This window comes from Harpia harpyja, chromosome 21 (genome assembly GCF_026419915.1).
Source record: "Harpia harpyja isolate bHarHar1 chromosome 21, bHarHar1 primary haplotype, whole genome shotgun sequence".
In the NCBI taxonomy this organism is placed as follows: domain Eukaryota; kingdom Metazoa; phylum Chordata; class Aves; order Accipitriformes; family Accipitridae; genus Harpia; species Harpia harpyja.
The window spans coordinates 11,111,994-11,127,768 of NC_068960.1; the positions used below are offsets into that span (position 1 = coordinate 11,111,994).

At 39.0% G+C, this 15,775-nt stretch overlaps 1 protein-coding gene across 1 annotated transcript in view; it reads right to left on the minus strand.

Annotated features, from left to right (window-relative positions):
• Window positions 1-857: 857 nt before the first annotated feature.
• The window catches only part of BMERB1 (bMERB domain containing 1), a 58,191-nt gene continuing 43,273 nt past the window's right edge, over window positions 858-15,775 (minus strand). Inside the window, exons 3-6 of the mRNA XM_052773268.1 lie at window positions 10,762-10,835; window positions 7,461-7,575; window positions 5,795-5,877; window positions 858-4,369 (exon numbers count right to left, since the gene is read on the minus strand). Coding sequence (XP_052629228.1) covers window positions 4,257-4,369; window positions 5,795-5,877; window positions 7,461-7,575; window positions 10,762-10,835 — 385 coding nt within the window. The 3' untranslated portion in view covers window positions 858-4,256. The remainder of the gene's footprint in view (window positions 4,370-5,794; window positions 5,878-7,460; window positions 7,576-10,761; window positions 10,836-15,775) is intronic.

Below are 15,775 nucleotides of genomic sequence, written 5' to 3' on the forward strand. Positions count from 1 at the left end.
ACTTGTCACTGGGGTACAATTAAGCAGAGAAAGTCTGGATGATGCAGTCTCTCTCCTGTGTATTGCTGATTTTTGACTTGGTATTCCTGAGTTGGCTGCAGGGTTATGGTTAAAGCTTTCTGTTGAGCTGAATTACTTTATTCTGGGAGATGGGGAGGAGAGAAAGTTGTCCTCCACACCTCTTGTTCAGGTGATATAATACTATTGCTGTTAGCTATTCCTTAGCTGACTCTCAACAGCAAAACTTTGTCAATACAGATTTTTATTTCATTGTGTTTGCTTCCCACAGGAGCAAGGTTGGGGCAATGAGAGCAAAGCAGGAACGCGAGATCCACCCCTAGATGCACTCTCATTCCCTGTATCTGGTCATGTAATCTCTTGTCCCTGAAATCTCCACAGCCCTACACTTCAGGTAGCATCTGTAAAACCACTCTGGTGAGCAGACCAGACAGTGTTGCTTTTTTCTTTGTTTGGTTGTTTTTTTTAATTGTTGTTAAGCCCTTCTGGTTTGGCAATGCTTTTGATACTCAAGTACATTGGGACCTTCATCTTCTCAATGTAGGGCTTGGAACTGTCTTCTAATCTGTGCAGTGCTCTGGCTGTAGTGAGGTTTCAGAGTCATCTAGGAGCATAATGAGCTTGGCTTTTTTGGTGATTTCCGTTTGTGGAGTGTCATAGGAGAAACTGTTGGGTTTTTTTTCAGCGAGTTAAAATCCTTTATTTTTCTAACTTATCAAATTACTCCTTTCTTGCAGAATAATAATCCTATTCTTTTTTAAAAGTATAGCAGCACACTAAGTGCATCCCACTCTATTCCACAACCACTTATTTCCTTCAGTAACAGGAAGAAACACGTATTTAGTATAACACAGCAGCTTAGTTTATTTGGAAATATGTTTAACTTTGCTGAAGAGATTCAGTAGGCCTAGGGCAAGGTACAAGAGAACCATTTGCTGGTAGAATTGATGATTAGTACAAATAGCACTTCAGCACTTTTGTTTTTCTCAGTAGACCAAGATCGTTTCCTGAATACAGCCATGTTTACCAGTTCATAGAGGAAATAGTGTGTCAAATCCACCTTAAATTTTTTTCTTTTTCTGATGCATTGCCTTCTTTCTGAAGTGATAAACAGCCAGGATTTCCAGGAGAGATTTTGGGTGCTTCAGTCAACCGATGTCCTCCTTTGTAGATAGCAACAGGTATCTGAAAATCAGCTCTGAAATGCTGCCAGTTACTCAATGTAGTCATCTGAAGATACCTGTCTGATGTTTTCTGCTGATTTTACATGTGGGGATTGCATAATGTGCTATGTTCATAGGATGGTGGAAGTCACAAAGCCCCTTATGGTACTTGGGAATACTCACTGGTTTAGTCTGATTTTTAAAAACAAGGACCAAGATTTTTGCACACTTAATTCCTTCCTAAGTTTAACTTGTTTAATTACAATCATTATGTTTGAAGTAACCCATTAGGGCTCTGCTGTGTTCTGGATGGACAACACTGTAAGCCAGTGTTGAACACAGTTGAGAATCTGACCTCACAGTCTAAAAAACCCAGGACTTTATTGCTAAGCAGCATCACCGACCCCCTTCTAAAGGAACCACTGGTGCACTCCAGGCAAGCTGTTCAAACCCACCCAAAAATAAAAACAGAACTGAAGCATTTGCTAAATAAAAACAAAACAAACTCACACAAAGAAAACTTTTTAGCTGAGCCAAGCTTGAACTTCTGAAAATGAAGTTTACTCTCATTAATACTGCTGTAGTTCAAGTCCCTTTGGGGCACTGGCTACCAGTGCTAACTGTATATTAATATTACATATTCATACCTGGTGTTTTCTCTTCCTCATTTTAATTAAAGGAGGGGGCTCTGTAGCCTAGTCAGGAGTGTTGCATCCCAGAAATGTCTAGCTCCGTTTCCCATTAATGGAATTTTTTCACACAAACCTACATTCTATCGATTTTACTTTTCTTCCCAAGGGACTACAGATTCTGTGCAGCGTGCAGGGATCACCCCAGTCATCAGCACAGCCTGGTTTAAACACTCATGTGCATAACTCACCTTTTGCCTTACAAAAACTGTGTGCAAACTCCTTCTTTGGGACCCTTTACCAGCATTCACAGTACTTGGTTGTAACGGTTGATCCTCCAAAGGTTTTAAGTTTGGTGCTTCACTATAAGTTTTTTTCCTAACATCCATTTGCCTTTGTTAATGGCACTGAACATCTGCCTCTTGTCTTAAGATACTGATAATTCCTGATGTCTTAATTGGGTACCAGCAAATTCAAGAGGCTGTTGAATTTTACAGAAGCCAGTGGGTATTTCTTCCCCTCCAGTGTGTATTCTCCCTTAAAAGCAGTTGTCCCCATAACTCTGTTAATGTACACAGGTGCTATACAGAGTCCAACCCATACCAGATACAGTAGATATTAACAGCTACAGAGCTTAATGTGCTGTTACATTTATCAACAAGGATGCAATAACTATATATGACTATTCAGCCTTTGGATATGTTTTGTTCTCTTTCCTGTGTCTTTGGTTAAAGTAATTAAAGTGCTTCATGTTGTAGTGGAAACCTTTTGTACTTTTTTTTTCCTCCTTGATCCTTAAACCTTAAGGAACTTAGTGATATAGGTTCTTTGTCTCAAGTGAGTCTGCAATACTGAAACAAATTATTCTGGAAATGCAAATCATTCTTCAAATTGTTCTTCATCAAATCAGTCTGATGCTATGGATTAGGTTTTATTTGTACAAGAATAGTCTGAGTTACTTTAGATGGTGTCTATCTCCTTGAACCTTAATAAGATACTTTCTCTCTCTAAAAAATATTACTGTTTATCCTTTTTGGGTAACTGCTGTTAATTTTGTTTTCTCATTTCCTATAAATGTGGTTCCTTTGTATATAACTACACACTTAGCTGGCTTCACAAAATTGAAGTTCCTCTTGAAAAACTTTATTTTAGGAACTTTTTGCTATCTGTTTGCTATTTCTAAGCCTGAGATTTTCACATTAGATCCATGTACATTTATTTTACTATTTACACCTATCACAGTACGTTTATATGGAATACCGTCACACAGACAAACCAGCTACTGACAGCTAATATAAAGATATTAGATTCCACAAGGCTTAATCTGCATAGAGACCAGAAACACATTAATGGTGAAACACAGATAAGTCTTTCTGCATTTCTCTTAATTTTAAACCCATTTTGTGTAGAATGTGATCTTCCTACCACAAATAGTCTACTTCTGTATTTGTATGTTTGTCTTGTGGCCAATTTGTCTTGGGTGGCTAATGTCTTCCTATGCTTGATAGTTTATATTTCTTATGGAATATGCAATTAATAGTTGTTTCAAGCATTGTTTAAATATTAGTTAAATACTGTTTGTCTTCCACTCTCCTCCCAGCAACCTACAAATCTCATACTGAATGTAACTTCTAGTAGTGGACAAAGCTCTCTGGGTGAATATTTCTAACTTCCATGTGAGGTGGAGAACTAAAAGAAATGACACAGCTTTGGATTACATCACCTATTTGCAGATTACTGTATCTGTGCTTGCTAAAGGTTTACCAGAGATTCACTTTCCCTGGTGCAAGCAATATTCATTTGACTTGAGTAATTCAGAAATCATATGGGATATAAAAAAAATCTATCTCTACTTGCAGCATCCTTGTCACTGACGCTCATTCTTTAGGAAGAATTGGAAGTGAAACTCCACAGCAAAGTAGTTGAACATCACACTAGTTTGGTAAGTATTTTGCATGCAACATCAGTTATCCTGAAGTTGCTTCATCTATTAGTTGTACTATATACAGCATTGCTACTTGTGGCTTTTGTTTTGAAAAGTAGCCAAAATAGGATATTTCAGCAATTTTTGAGTGCTGTTTGTCAAGGGGGGGGAAGCGTACAACAAATTCTTACAAAGTGATGGCCTATTAAAATTGCTGTTTTACACCTTACTGGATGAAATATACCCTTCTTTTCATTCACTTTTATCACTGGGGTGGTTTTCTTGACTCTACTACAGATCTTTTCTGGTCACTGGACAGCCACTATATAGATTTCTTTTGTTTTTAGGCATGCGTGTTGAGTGATCCATGCAACAGTGAAGAAACTGCCATTGTACATTCCTTATATTACTGTTGTGCCAGTTGCTCTTGATTCTGTTAGCAGGATGCTGTTAGTTCCCCTCACCCTACAGTTTAATTCAATGAAAACATTTGAAAAGACAAACATGGTAGAGAGCCCAGAGCTACATGATGTTGCATTGTGTGGCCCCACAACAATCTTTAATGATAGCCAATCCTGCTTTGGCAATGGTGGGCTTGCTTGGAGGAGGTTCTGCCTTCTTTTCTGCTGGGCTGCCTGCAATGTTCAAAATAGGACACCATTAAAACCAAGAGCTGGTCAAACTATTTTTTCCTACTTCTGGCTTAAAGAATGCAAGCCCTTCCTCCCCCTGTCCCCCCCAAATTTTTTAACTCTTGTTTGAACAATACATCTAACACTATGGTAGTAACCCAGCTGGTAAGTGGATTCAAACTGCTCAGGAAGTCTTATCTCTTCAGGGGAGTGAGTTAAGAGGGGCTAAAGAATCCAGACATCTCAATGGGAGGGTAAACTTCTTGCATCTTGTTCAATCCAGGCGTCGTTGTTCACAGCCATAGGGTCAGATAACAGGTTCTTCCACAGAAAGTCATCTTACTGTGTTTAAACCCCAACAACTAAGGAGTTGAACAAAAATATTGCTCGAATTTATTCTCACGTCAACTTGGATGTCGTAATTAGGAGAACAAGATAAAGGTAGATTTTAATTTTTCAGGGTGAAAAGAATCTTTTTATCTCTAACGTTGCATTTAAAAGGAATGACGTGAAGTAAACTAACAAGGGAGATGAGTCATGCTCCCTGTGACCAAAAGGGTATAAATAATTAGTGATGCATCTTAAAGTGTTTCTATCAACCTTGTACTTGAACTTCACAGTCATTCTACATCCCTCTGGAAATGCTTTAGCAAGATCTTGATCAATGCAAAATGGCAGTGTGTATGGATACAAACATCTTCAGCTGATGGACCAAATTTACTTTAAGAAGGGCACCACTCTCACTTGACTATCTCCATGCCTAAGAGCTCAGTTTGAGACAAGTCAAAATCAATCTTTTAACTTTTAGAGCTCATGCTGTGACTGTTTTGTTTGAAAGTTGCAGCTAAAAGCTTCCAAGGGAACATGTAATCCGCTTAGTTTCTGAGAAATTAGTGTGTCTGCAGTTCTGTCCATAAATGACTTGGATTGAGGTGATTGAAAAGCCTATTTATGCTGTAAGAAATTTGGGGCAGCTGTGAAAGTTTGCAGTCTTTTCTCTAGTTTCCATCTTGTCTGCAGTAAAACAGGCAAACTTTGCTTCAGATATCCTAGCATATATCTTAAGAGGCTTTTTTCCAGTTAATATTTTTGCAGAACCAGATGGGAAAATGATTGGCAAAAAGAAATTGAGTTGCTTACAAAAGCAGGTTGTAGCAACGTGTATTCAAATATACTTTGCATATTTAAAACACACAAAGCAATTTTAAAGTGGCCATAGATGACTTGGATTCAGTTTTCTGGGGTAATTGGGCATCTGAATGCTAAGTGGCCAGCAATTGTTGACACGCTATCTTGTTTCAGGGTGATCTAGCTAGATTAACCTAGCTTTTGGCAGAGGCTGGCCCAGCATGGCCTTTGAAAATGCTCTTTTATCCAGTTGTCTTTGGAGTTTTTTCCTATTGTTTTTCTTAATGTTTAGGAACTCACTGTTAGGAGATTGTGTTGCTTTGTCTAAGGGTTTTAACTTGGTGCGAAGGAATTCAGCCATCTCTTTGTCTTCTTCTTTCTCTCTGGTGGAAAAAAGCAAAATAAATCCATTACAGAAATAACAATGTTTTCTCTGTAAATGGGACAGTAAAAGCTAGAGTAGCTAGGATCAAATCAGTAGTAAACAATTCACTTAGTTCTTATCAAAAACACTTAATTTTGCTGCTTATTAAAGACCAAAATATTTGTCTAAATGAAACCAGTAACAAACTTCTTGTAAAATTCAGAGACAGAATTTTCCCCAAGGTTCTTTACTTGTCTCTGATAGTACTGGATTCATTATATTCCCTAGTCAGTGGATTTAAACCATAATGTATCACCTTTAAAGTTGGCTTCACAGGTGCTTCAGGATGCTTCCACTACAAATTAAAGCAGAGGATACATATTGCTGTGATTGTACTGCTTATTTTTAAAGGCCTGCTTAGACAAAAGGCTGGATCTCGTGCTCTTCTGCTGTTAGTATTTAGCCAAACCAAGTACATTTCTCTTTGCCTGAAGATGACAGCATTAGGCCCAAAATAAAGATTGTGTTGCTAACCTTGATTGTATCTATTACCCTTATTTCCATGTTAGTTTCTTTGCTTTTTGCTACTTTAACAATGAACACTGATTGAATATCTCAAGAGTTTTAAAGAAAAGCCTCAGGTTTTACTGCAAATGTGAACTGACACTAATGTATTCACATCTGCATAGTGCTTAGCAGTACATTTTCAGTAGCCTACAATTACGCTTCTGTATTGTCTGGCTGCTGCTGAGGTTTTTGCGATTTGCACATTGAACTAGCAGTTGAGAGCTCTGGATTACATTACTAGCTCAGGCTTCTTGTCAGCTGCTGACTTTGGCTAGCTCTCTTTGATCAGCTGCAGGACTCTGGCAAGCTTTCTTCTCTCCTGTCCTTTGCTTGCTTGGAATTCAAATGTGTTGGAAGAGATACTGTCATTTAGGATAAATGGGTTGGTGAGCCTTGAATCTTTACTGTTGAAAACTCTATTTGTAGACTATTGGGATCTCAGTGCAACAGCTGGAAATGAACTTTTGAGGAAGACCACAGGTTTCTCAGCAACTTTGGGCTAAGATACTGAGAAGAACCATTCTGAACTTGTTTATGCTTTAGGTTAGGTAGACCTGTGTTAGTGATTGCATTCTCTTTTTTTGCTATGGCAGGGTGAGAACAGTAATAATAAAACCTGAGCACATTAATAATTTGTTTAAAATCTGCCTTTTTTTTTTTTTTTTTTTTCCCGAAATGTCTACAAATAATGCCCCTTGTTGAATTCCATTTCATGTCTACTTCTCATGCCTGGTAGCAGCAAAAATCCTTCTCTTTTTAATGGTAAATGACCAGACACTTTCTGGTAGGAAAGTAAGATACCAAACCCCACTGTAGTCATGAGATGACTGAATCATTAATGGAATAGAGAGCCACAGAAGTGCAGCAATCTAGTTTTAATGTTTTTCCTATGGAACCTGGAGGAGGCTTTTAACTTGGTAAGTTGTTTTAAAGGACCAATTCTCTCCCATTAATGTTGATGTAAATTTTATCACTCCAGTGTAGTGTTAGACTTGTGAAATCTCACAAATAAGTTCAGTTGCTTCTAGTTCTTACCGTAATCTCTCCACCTCTGCATCATCTACAAGAAAATCTCTTTTTTGTACCAGTCTATGGATCTTCTGAATCAGTTCATCCTCTCTTTGTTTCTCCATCTTTGTTTTTTCTTTTTCTGGTCAGAAGCAGAGAAAAGAGACTATTACTTTGGATTCTAGGGAACAGGGTGGGGGTGTGGACATTGCAGATGTCTAAGAATGAATTGCTGATTGGAGTCAATACTTCTTCAGAGCCGAGTCACCAAAACCCCAGCAAGTTCTGCTCACTGCTGCTTTTTTCTCTTCTACTTGCTGCTGTAATGTCTGATCAGCTTAATGGTCTGGAGACTCTGTGGGGCTTGCCAAGTGTACTTTTACTATTAAATTACTCTGCAAGACACTGAATTTTTTAAAGAACTTTGGTAGGAAAACAGTCCAGGACGCTTCATTAAAATCCATGGTACAAACTCCCTTTGACCTCAGGGAAAATGAGACCAATCCAAAAGGAACCATTTCTCTGTATTTCATGACAGCTTTGGCTGTTGACTACACCACTTTTTTTCTACTCTGGTAAGGCAGGTGAGCTGCAAATCCATACAAATAGCATCAATTGTGTAATGTGGAAAAATAAATGAAAGTGTTTATTTTCCCTATGCTTCAAAAATCTGAGTAATTAATACATGTCCTTGTTAACTGGCCAGTCTGTAATGACTAGGTTGTCTATAAATGATTTTTATGACATGAAAGATGTGACTGCCACAAACTAAAACTCATGAATGTTAGGGATTACAGAGCTGTAGTTTAAGGTTATAAAGCAAATGTAGCTAAGACAGAAATCTTCAAACCTAGTAAGTAGAGCAGAGACGAGAAAGCCAGAGGCAAATCCCAGCCCACATATTTTCTCAAGAAGCTGAAAATTTTGATTAGATAAGAAGACACTTTGCAGTAAATCAAGAATTTTGGTTTTGAGCAGTAGAACTGTGTTTAGAGAACCATAAAATTAAGTACAATAAGAGTTGTGGGAAGAAGGGCAAGCTGTCTGCAATCTGATGCATCTGAGCTATGTTATGTCTGCTGATTGAACTTACAAGGTATCTTAAACAGCTAAATAAATCAGACATTTGAAAGTAATTGTTTAATACAGCTTAATTTTGGATCATGGACTTCAGGATGTTTACTGCTGGGAATTTCTGCAATAAATCCATTCTTTAGTGAGATAAAAGCACCTTGAATATATTTTCAAGAAAATGAAATTCTCTAAGTCTCAATCTCAGAAAGTCATACTCCTTGGAGAATTTTAAATTATAGTCTGCCAGTAGCAGAGGAAATAATTTGTAATATAACATAAGGTGGCTTTGTCTGGGATGTATTTTCTGTGTTTTATCTTTTAGAAATGATAAAGGAAGGTAAGGTTATTGACTGCTATGAAGATTTCAAGACCTCTACATTGTTATCTATGGAGAATTCCTGTGATTAATGCTGAATTTGCAGGACAGAAAGGAGAATGCTTAGAAATCACTGCTTTTTCTTGCTTTGTCTCTTATGTCTATGGAGCAAGGGATCTCCTCCTCTCACTACTGAAGGTAGAAGCTACTTTCTAATTCCTTTCAATCTGTCCTCTTCCCAGACTGAGATGTGCTCTCCAATGGTGTCCTTTAGGAAATGGCCTGCCAAATATATGCATCCTGAATTGGGGCAAAGTACTGCATACTCTGTGTACTAAAAGACTGATCCCATGTCTACTGAAATTGGCTAAACCGTGTCTACTGAAGCCAAAGAGCAGGTGTCTCTATACAAATATGTATATTAACAGGAAAATTATGATAAAGATGTTATGCATTAACCCATTTCTGGAAACTGTTTTTCTAGGTTAGGCAGATGCTGTGTCAGCACTTAGTTCTGTGTGAATACCAGCAGCTTCTTTGTCTTTGTTAAAACAAAAGTATTCTTGTTGTGAGTCTGCCAAAAGGTGGTGCTGCTGGAACTGCACATACTTAATTCTTAAGTTTGCTGAGATTTGCAAAGTGCTAAGGAGAAACTGCTGTCTGTGGATCACTGCTTAAGACTTTGTGACTGGAAGATAGTTTCTAAAAGGTTTTTAAAAAAAAAAAAAAAGTCCACCAAAAAAAGTGAAAACCTATCAACCCTAACTGTAAGTTAAAAGTATGGGTAGGAAAGCTGCAGACTAAAAGAGGCGAGGCAAGGGAAATCATTGCTAGATATTTTCTAGGATTCATAATCCTTTCCAATATCATTTAAACCTATAACATACCAACAGTGTTACTAGAAATTAAAAATGTGACCTATAAGTAACTAAGAAGTATAAAGAACAGTAGAAAGATTATGAAACCACTTTTGTTGGGTGCAAAGCGAAGTGGAAAAGTTCTTATACAACTAAGAACATGTGGCCTCAGAGTAGACTCCTGTTTCCTATTTTATGAGTGACCTTCTCCCTCCTTTCTAGGGAGAAAGTTGTCCTTTAAATTTGCCCAGTAAAATGTGGGGGGGTAAATGAGGATAACTAAAGGAGAGTCAAAACTTGTCCTTAATAGTTAGGCAGCAGCAAATTATTTCTGAAGGGTGCTAGAGGCCATGCTGTAATATCTGCTGTAAATGGCCCACTGCAGTTGCTGAGTGTTTTGCAGAATATGTCTACTTTTTTCTTGAACAGAGTAGGGCTGTTGTGGATGATCTAAAACAGCAAAGCTGTAGTGAAGGAAAATCCCTCATTGATTTCAGCTGGAGTTTGGAGTTAAGGACTGCAAAATTGCCCATAAGTCTGTCCCTCCTCAGAGCAGTGAATTTGCAGAGAATTAAGGCAAAACACAGTGCAGACTTTTCCCCCTTGTTTTTTGTAGAAACCTGTTTTACTTTATTCTATAACTACAGGTGTGACAATTGATATATCTAGGAAAAAACCCAATCATGCTCAGTGATGGTTATAAATCCCTCTCCTTTCTCCCTTTTTTCTTGGGTATCTCAGCACTTTGTCTTTTCTACCTGACAATCTCTGTGCCACTTGGTTCCCTTGAGATTGCTAAGGGAGTGCAAGAACTAAGGAATACACACCTTGTTTGAGTGATATTTGCAGGGTTGCTGCCAAGGGAGCAGTGAAATACAGCATGAAAAGAAATTTAGAGACCAGGAGATTAAAGACAGGAAAGAAAACAGGAAGAAAAAATAAGGACTAGAGGAAAGAGATATGAAACTCAACCTTGGGGGGAGATTTCTGATTGTTAGGGGCAGAGGTGTGTTCCTGACACCATCCCCACCCATGCATCACCCAAGCATTATCATAATATTGGGTTGGAGATAGCCATTACCTGGGATTGCTACCAAACTCTGCAGCTCTTTCTTAAGGTTCATAATGTCTTTGCACAGCTGGATGTCATCCATCCTGAAGAAACAGAAAAAGCATGGTCAGAGACATGCAAACTCCATCCTGTGTTGATGGGATTGGCCAGATTTCATCTCAATATATGACACTGTCCCTTGCCTGGGATCTGTGCATCAGCTTGAAATGCAGAGGTTTAACCTTGGGATACTGATACTGTTCATTCACCAATTTAAAACAGATAGTAAAACTAAATGCCTGTTGAGCCCTTGATTACTTGTCTTACTGGGATCTAATCTGTGTGTAGGTCCTATCTGTCACTGCAGATTATTTCAGATGCCTTTTGCTTTCTTGAATGTCACTGAACATTCTGGAACGGGCATCTGTATATTTAATAGTCATGAAAAAAATAAGTGCGCCATATCGCACAGACTGCAGCAACAGTTTTTACCAGGGAAAAGAGCAAGGGTGAGAATAACAGGGAGACTGGGAAGGGGCAGCAGAAGCTGATATGTTGCTTGGCACAGCCCAGACTAGGTTTATATTCCACTACCAACTTTCTTTGTGATCTTACTAATAACTTAGTCCTGATACCAAAGATCTGGAAACTGTCATAATTTGGCATCTATCTATTTTGAGGTCTTATGCCTTGGGTGGATGTCTTCCATGGTTGACGTGAGTGCTTCAAATCCTTAATGTGTGCAGAAAGTCCGTTAATGTTAATACACAAAAGGTAGCTTAAAAAAAAATAAATCTATAACATTAGCAGAAACTGTACCTTTAGTTCTTATTGAAACTGATATCTATCCTGAGAGCTGCTGTACTGAATTATTCCCCTGGAAGCTAGCAAACTTCAGCATTAGCTTCCTGGCAGATGTTTTATTTTATTGTCTCAGCTGTATTAGCAGCCAAGGCTCAGGTGTTGGTTCTGAGGGCTGCACTAGGGGCTTCCATTTTGAAATCGCACCCTGAAGAATATGAAAAAACAGACTTTGTGATTAATTGTACATTCTTCAACTTGCATGTCCCCAACACTATCCTTCCCCACAGATCTCAGACTCCTTGTTTCATAATCCTATGCCTGAAGGGTGGATTGCCTGTTGCCTAAGCACCTGAAGGTAGCTGAAGTGCTATCAGAAGAACATGGGTTGTCACAGTGGTATTTCAAGAGAGGAGACCCAAGAGATTAGCGTGTGTTGATGTGAGACCAAGCACACAAAGGATAATGCAGTCAAATTACTGAATTAAGTGAGGAGTGGAAAAAGTAGGTGTTTCTGGCACAAATAAGATTTTAATCACAACCCAAGAGCTTTTATGCTCCCTGCTGCTCCTGCATGGAATGCAGGTCTCCACAGGGAGCTGTCCTTCAGCTGTTTTGCTCATGTTATTAAAATATGTTGATCCTTTTCTTATTTGCTGCTTTGGTTAACTCCATCTTGCCTGTTCTGCTACTTTCATTGTGCTGTGCCTCCTGATGCCTTTTTACTTCCCTCTTCCCAAAATATGACAGTGAAATACCTCCGATAATAATCTTTATTGCTGACCTCTTTTCCTTGTTTAGGTGCCACTGTCACCTCTTCTGGGGATCTGCTCTCCCACCATACATCTGTCTTGTAAGGCTTGCTTTTATTGGGAAGATAAGCATGCTAGCCTCAGGGCTAGTCCATGGTTCACTGCTGTATGTGTTCAGAAAACTTGGAGGCAGAGCTGTTTATACTGATGATTATTCTTACTTGGACTCCCCATATTATTCATGCTGATCACAAGCAAAGCCTGTTTTACTCTTGAGATCCATCATGCTAAGTGGTACTGAAATTACTTTTATCAATTAACAATCTTAAACACTATCCCCTCAGGAGCATCAATATTCAAAATGTGCTGGGATGTGAGCAAGCCTCACAGCTCCTTATCCAGTCAATGTTCATGCAGTTTGGGTGTCATATTAATATAATGTGTTAATATATTTGAGGAAAATGACCACAGTTATCAAAGACAGTTTCTTGGCGAGAAACGTTCAATACTGAACTGCTGTATTCAAATGATATCTAGGGGCCAGACCCTTAACTAGTGAAAAGAACAGTGAGTTTCTACAAAAGAGATCTCCATGACATACACAGAAAGGATATTCTTCTTTTCTATATCAGGTAGGTTGGGCTTCATTCTGGGAAGATCTGAAAGATACTAATTCAAATATTTCACTGTGTATCAGTTTGGCTCCCTGCCCTCCTCAAGGAACTCCCAAAAGCTGATGTCACTGCTTTTCTCTCAGGTTTTTCAGGAATTTAAAATATCATTGGCAGTATGTTCCAAGTGAGCAAGATCATCGATGTTCAGTAGTCCTTACAGCCCCTGCACTCAATTTGTGGCAAAGGTACTGGCCTCAACTGTAGTTGCAATTCTTCTCATTATTTTGGTTCTTTTTTAATCTGACTGCAGAGCATATAGCTAGCACTTTCCATATATATTCTTAGCATCTCTTTCCTAAGATCTAAATTTTGTTCCTGCCTTGTAACTCACAGGAGAGAAGTAAATACGTGGCCAAGCACTTAAGGGCTGTAACAGCTCTGTGACAATCTGAATTCCAAAAGTCATAAGCCAGATGACCTCTCTGGGATCCCAGCTCTGTAGGCTAGTGCATTTTTATGATGGACAAAGACTAAACCCACCATCTGTACCAATTCCCTTCAAGCACATGGAACATCTTTCCTCCCATCTGTGTCAAACAGCCTTTGTGTTTCATCTACTCCATGGTGCTGATGAGGAAAAAAATAAAAATATACGGTTAAATGACTAAAGGAGGGCTATGAGACATATTCATGAAAACCATGCGAAAGCTTCATTCATCTGATTTAATGAAAGCAGGAGGTATAGTTGCTTATAAGTATAAAGCACATCACACATTTTGCTAGCAAATAATACTGAATGTAGGGCTACAGTTGCTGTCCTGGGCAAGAGTCACCTTGTTGCCCTTTTCTTTTTTTTCTTTTATTTTTCAAAGAAAATAGAAGAGGAGGAATTCCTGGGAAAGCAAGCTCTTGGAAGGACATTGAATCTGTACTAGTACTATGAACCTTCCTCTCTTTTTCCCTCTTATGCTCTGGTTCTTGGATGTGAGCAGTTACAGAAGGCCCAGGAGAAGTTAATGCTGCTTCTGAAAAAAAAATCAAATCCCAGTGGATTTCTCATTTGAAAACTGGATAGTCAGCACGGTTTGACTGACAACATATTTGTATTACTGTCAGACCTCTTTAGGAAGTAAAAAGAGCTTTTGGGAATCTTAAAGAAAGCTGGAATCTGCAGAGTAGAGAAAACAAAACTCTTTTGGGTCCCTTAACCTTCTACAGAGAAGCTGGAGAAACACACTAAGCCTAATTCCGCAGCGCTTTCTCTTCTATGTTGTAAGTCAAATCTATCAGAGTACAAGATGGGCAAGAGAAGAAGTTACACAGACTATCGTCCAGCTTATTTAAGAGCACTGTTATGCTCCCTGTGCAGCTGCTGCTTTTCTCAAAAGAGAGCAGCACAGTCAGGTTGTTGGTCTGTGCAGAAGGCAGTGGCTTTTTCTCTATAGATACAGCATGGCATAGGGTACTGAAATGATACCCTCCATGACTGTTTATCTGCCAAGCTGCTTGAGACATTTGCATAAAATTTGCAATATACAAACAACCTTTGCTGAACTCTCTGTTCTCTGGAATAGATAGTACATTCTTTCCAGTCCCTGTGAAATAGTTTTTGAAGGTGTAGAAAAAACATCAGTAAAGCAAACAGCAGTTACAATATGTCAGTTTTTCCCCCAGAGCTGAGCTTTAAATGTCTGCCCAGCAATCTTAAACACATGAGTTACGAGTATGATAAAACATTTCTGTTACTAAGAGCCCAAATCCATTCCTGGAGTAACCACAGTAGTATTGAACTAGGGATTAATTCTCAGTGTGCTTTCACGTATTCCTGACACACTGCCTGCAATTCTGCTTTTCTGTTTCTTGATGGCTTATTGCAAGAAACCCTCTGTATGCTTGGAGATATCACATGAGCATGTATTATTCTTTTCTCTCTTGGTATTTCAAGCTATATCTTCACAACCTAAAAGTAGACTCTCTGTTTGCCCAAAAAAAGATAAAATAGCTCATAATGAATAAACAGCATGAGCAAAAGATTTTCTAAACATGTCTGTTGTGGTTTAACCCCAGCCAGCAACTAAGCACCACGCAGCCACTCACTCACTCCCCCTCCACCCAGTGGGATGGGGGAGAGAATCAGGAAAAGAAGTAAAACTCGTGGGTTGAAATAAGAATGGTTTAATAGAACAGAAAAGAAAAAACTAATGATAACACTAATAAAATTATAACAGTAGTAATAAAAGGATTGGAATGAACAAATGATGCACAGTGCAATTGCTCACCACACATTGATCGACACCCAGTTAGTCCCCAAGCAGTGATTCCCCCTGCTCCCACTCCCCCCAGTTCCTATACTAGATGGGACGTCACATGGTATGGAATACCCCGTTGGCCACTTTGGGTCAGCTGCCCTGGCTGTGTCCTGTGCCAATTTATTGTGCCCTTCCAGCTTTCTCACTGGCTGGGCATGAGAAGCTGAAAAATCCTTGACTTGAGACTAAACATTACTTAGCAACAACTGAAAACATCAGTATTATCAACATTCTTCGCATACTGAACTCAAAACATAGCACTGTACCAGCTACTAGGAAGACAATTAACTCTATCCCACCTGAAACCAGGACAATATCACAAAATGACAGGAAAATAAGTGGGTTGGAAGAGTCTGCAGTAATCTGGCACAGTGACTCAGCCCCAATACGTGTTTCTGTGGTCCAGTTACCAGAAGAATGCTCTGAGCGCTGTCATTCCTGTAAGATCCACAAGTGAGGTGACAGCATGAGTCACCTCTGCCGTGCACCATCTGGACTGAGGGGGAGTATGGCAAGAAAACAGAGAGGAGACCTCCCATTCAGCTGTGCTCTGACAGGTCTTGGAGGC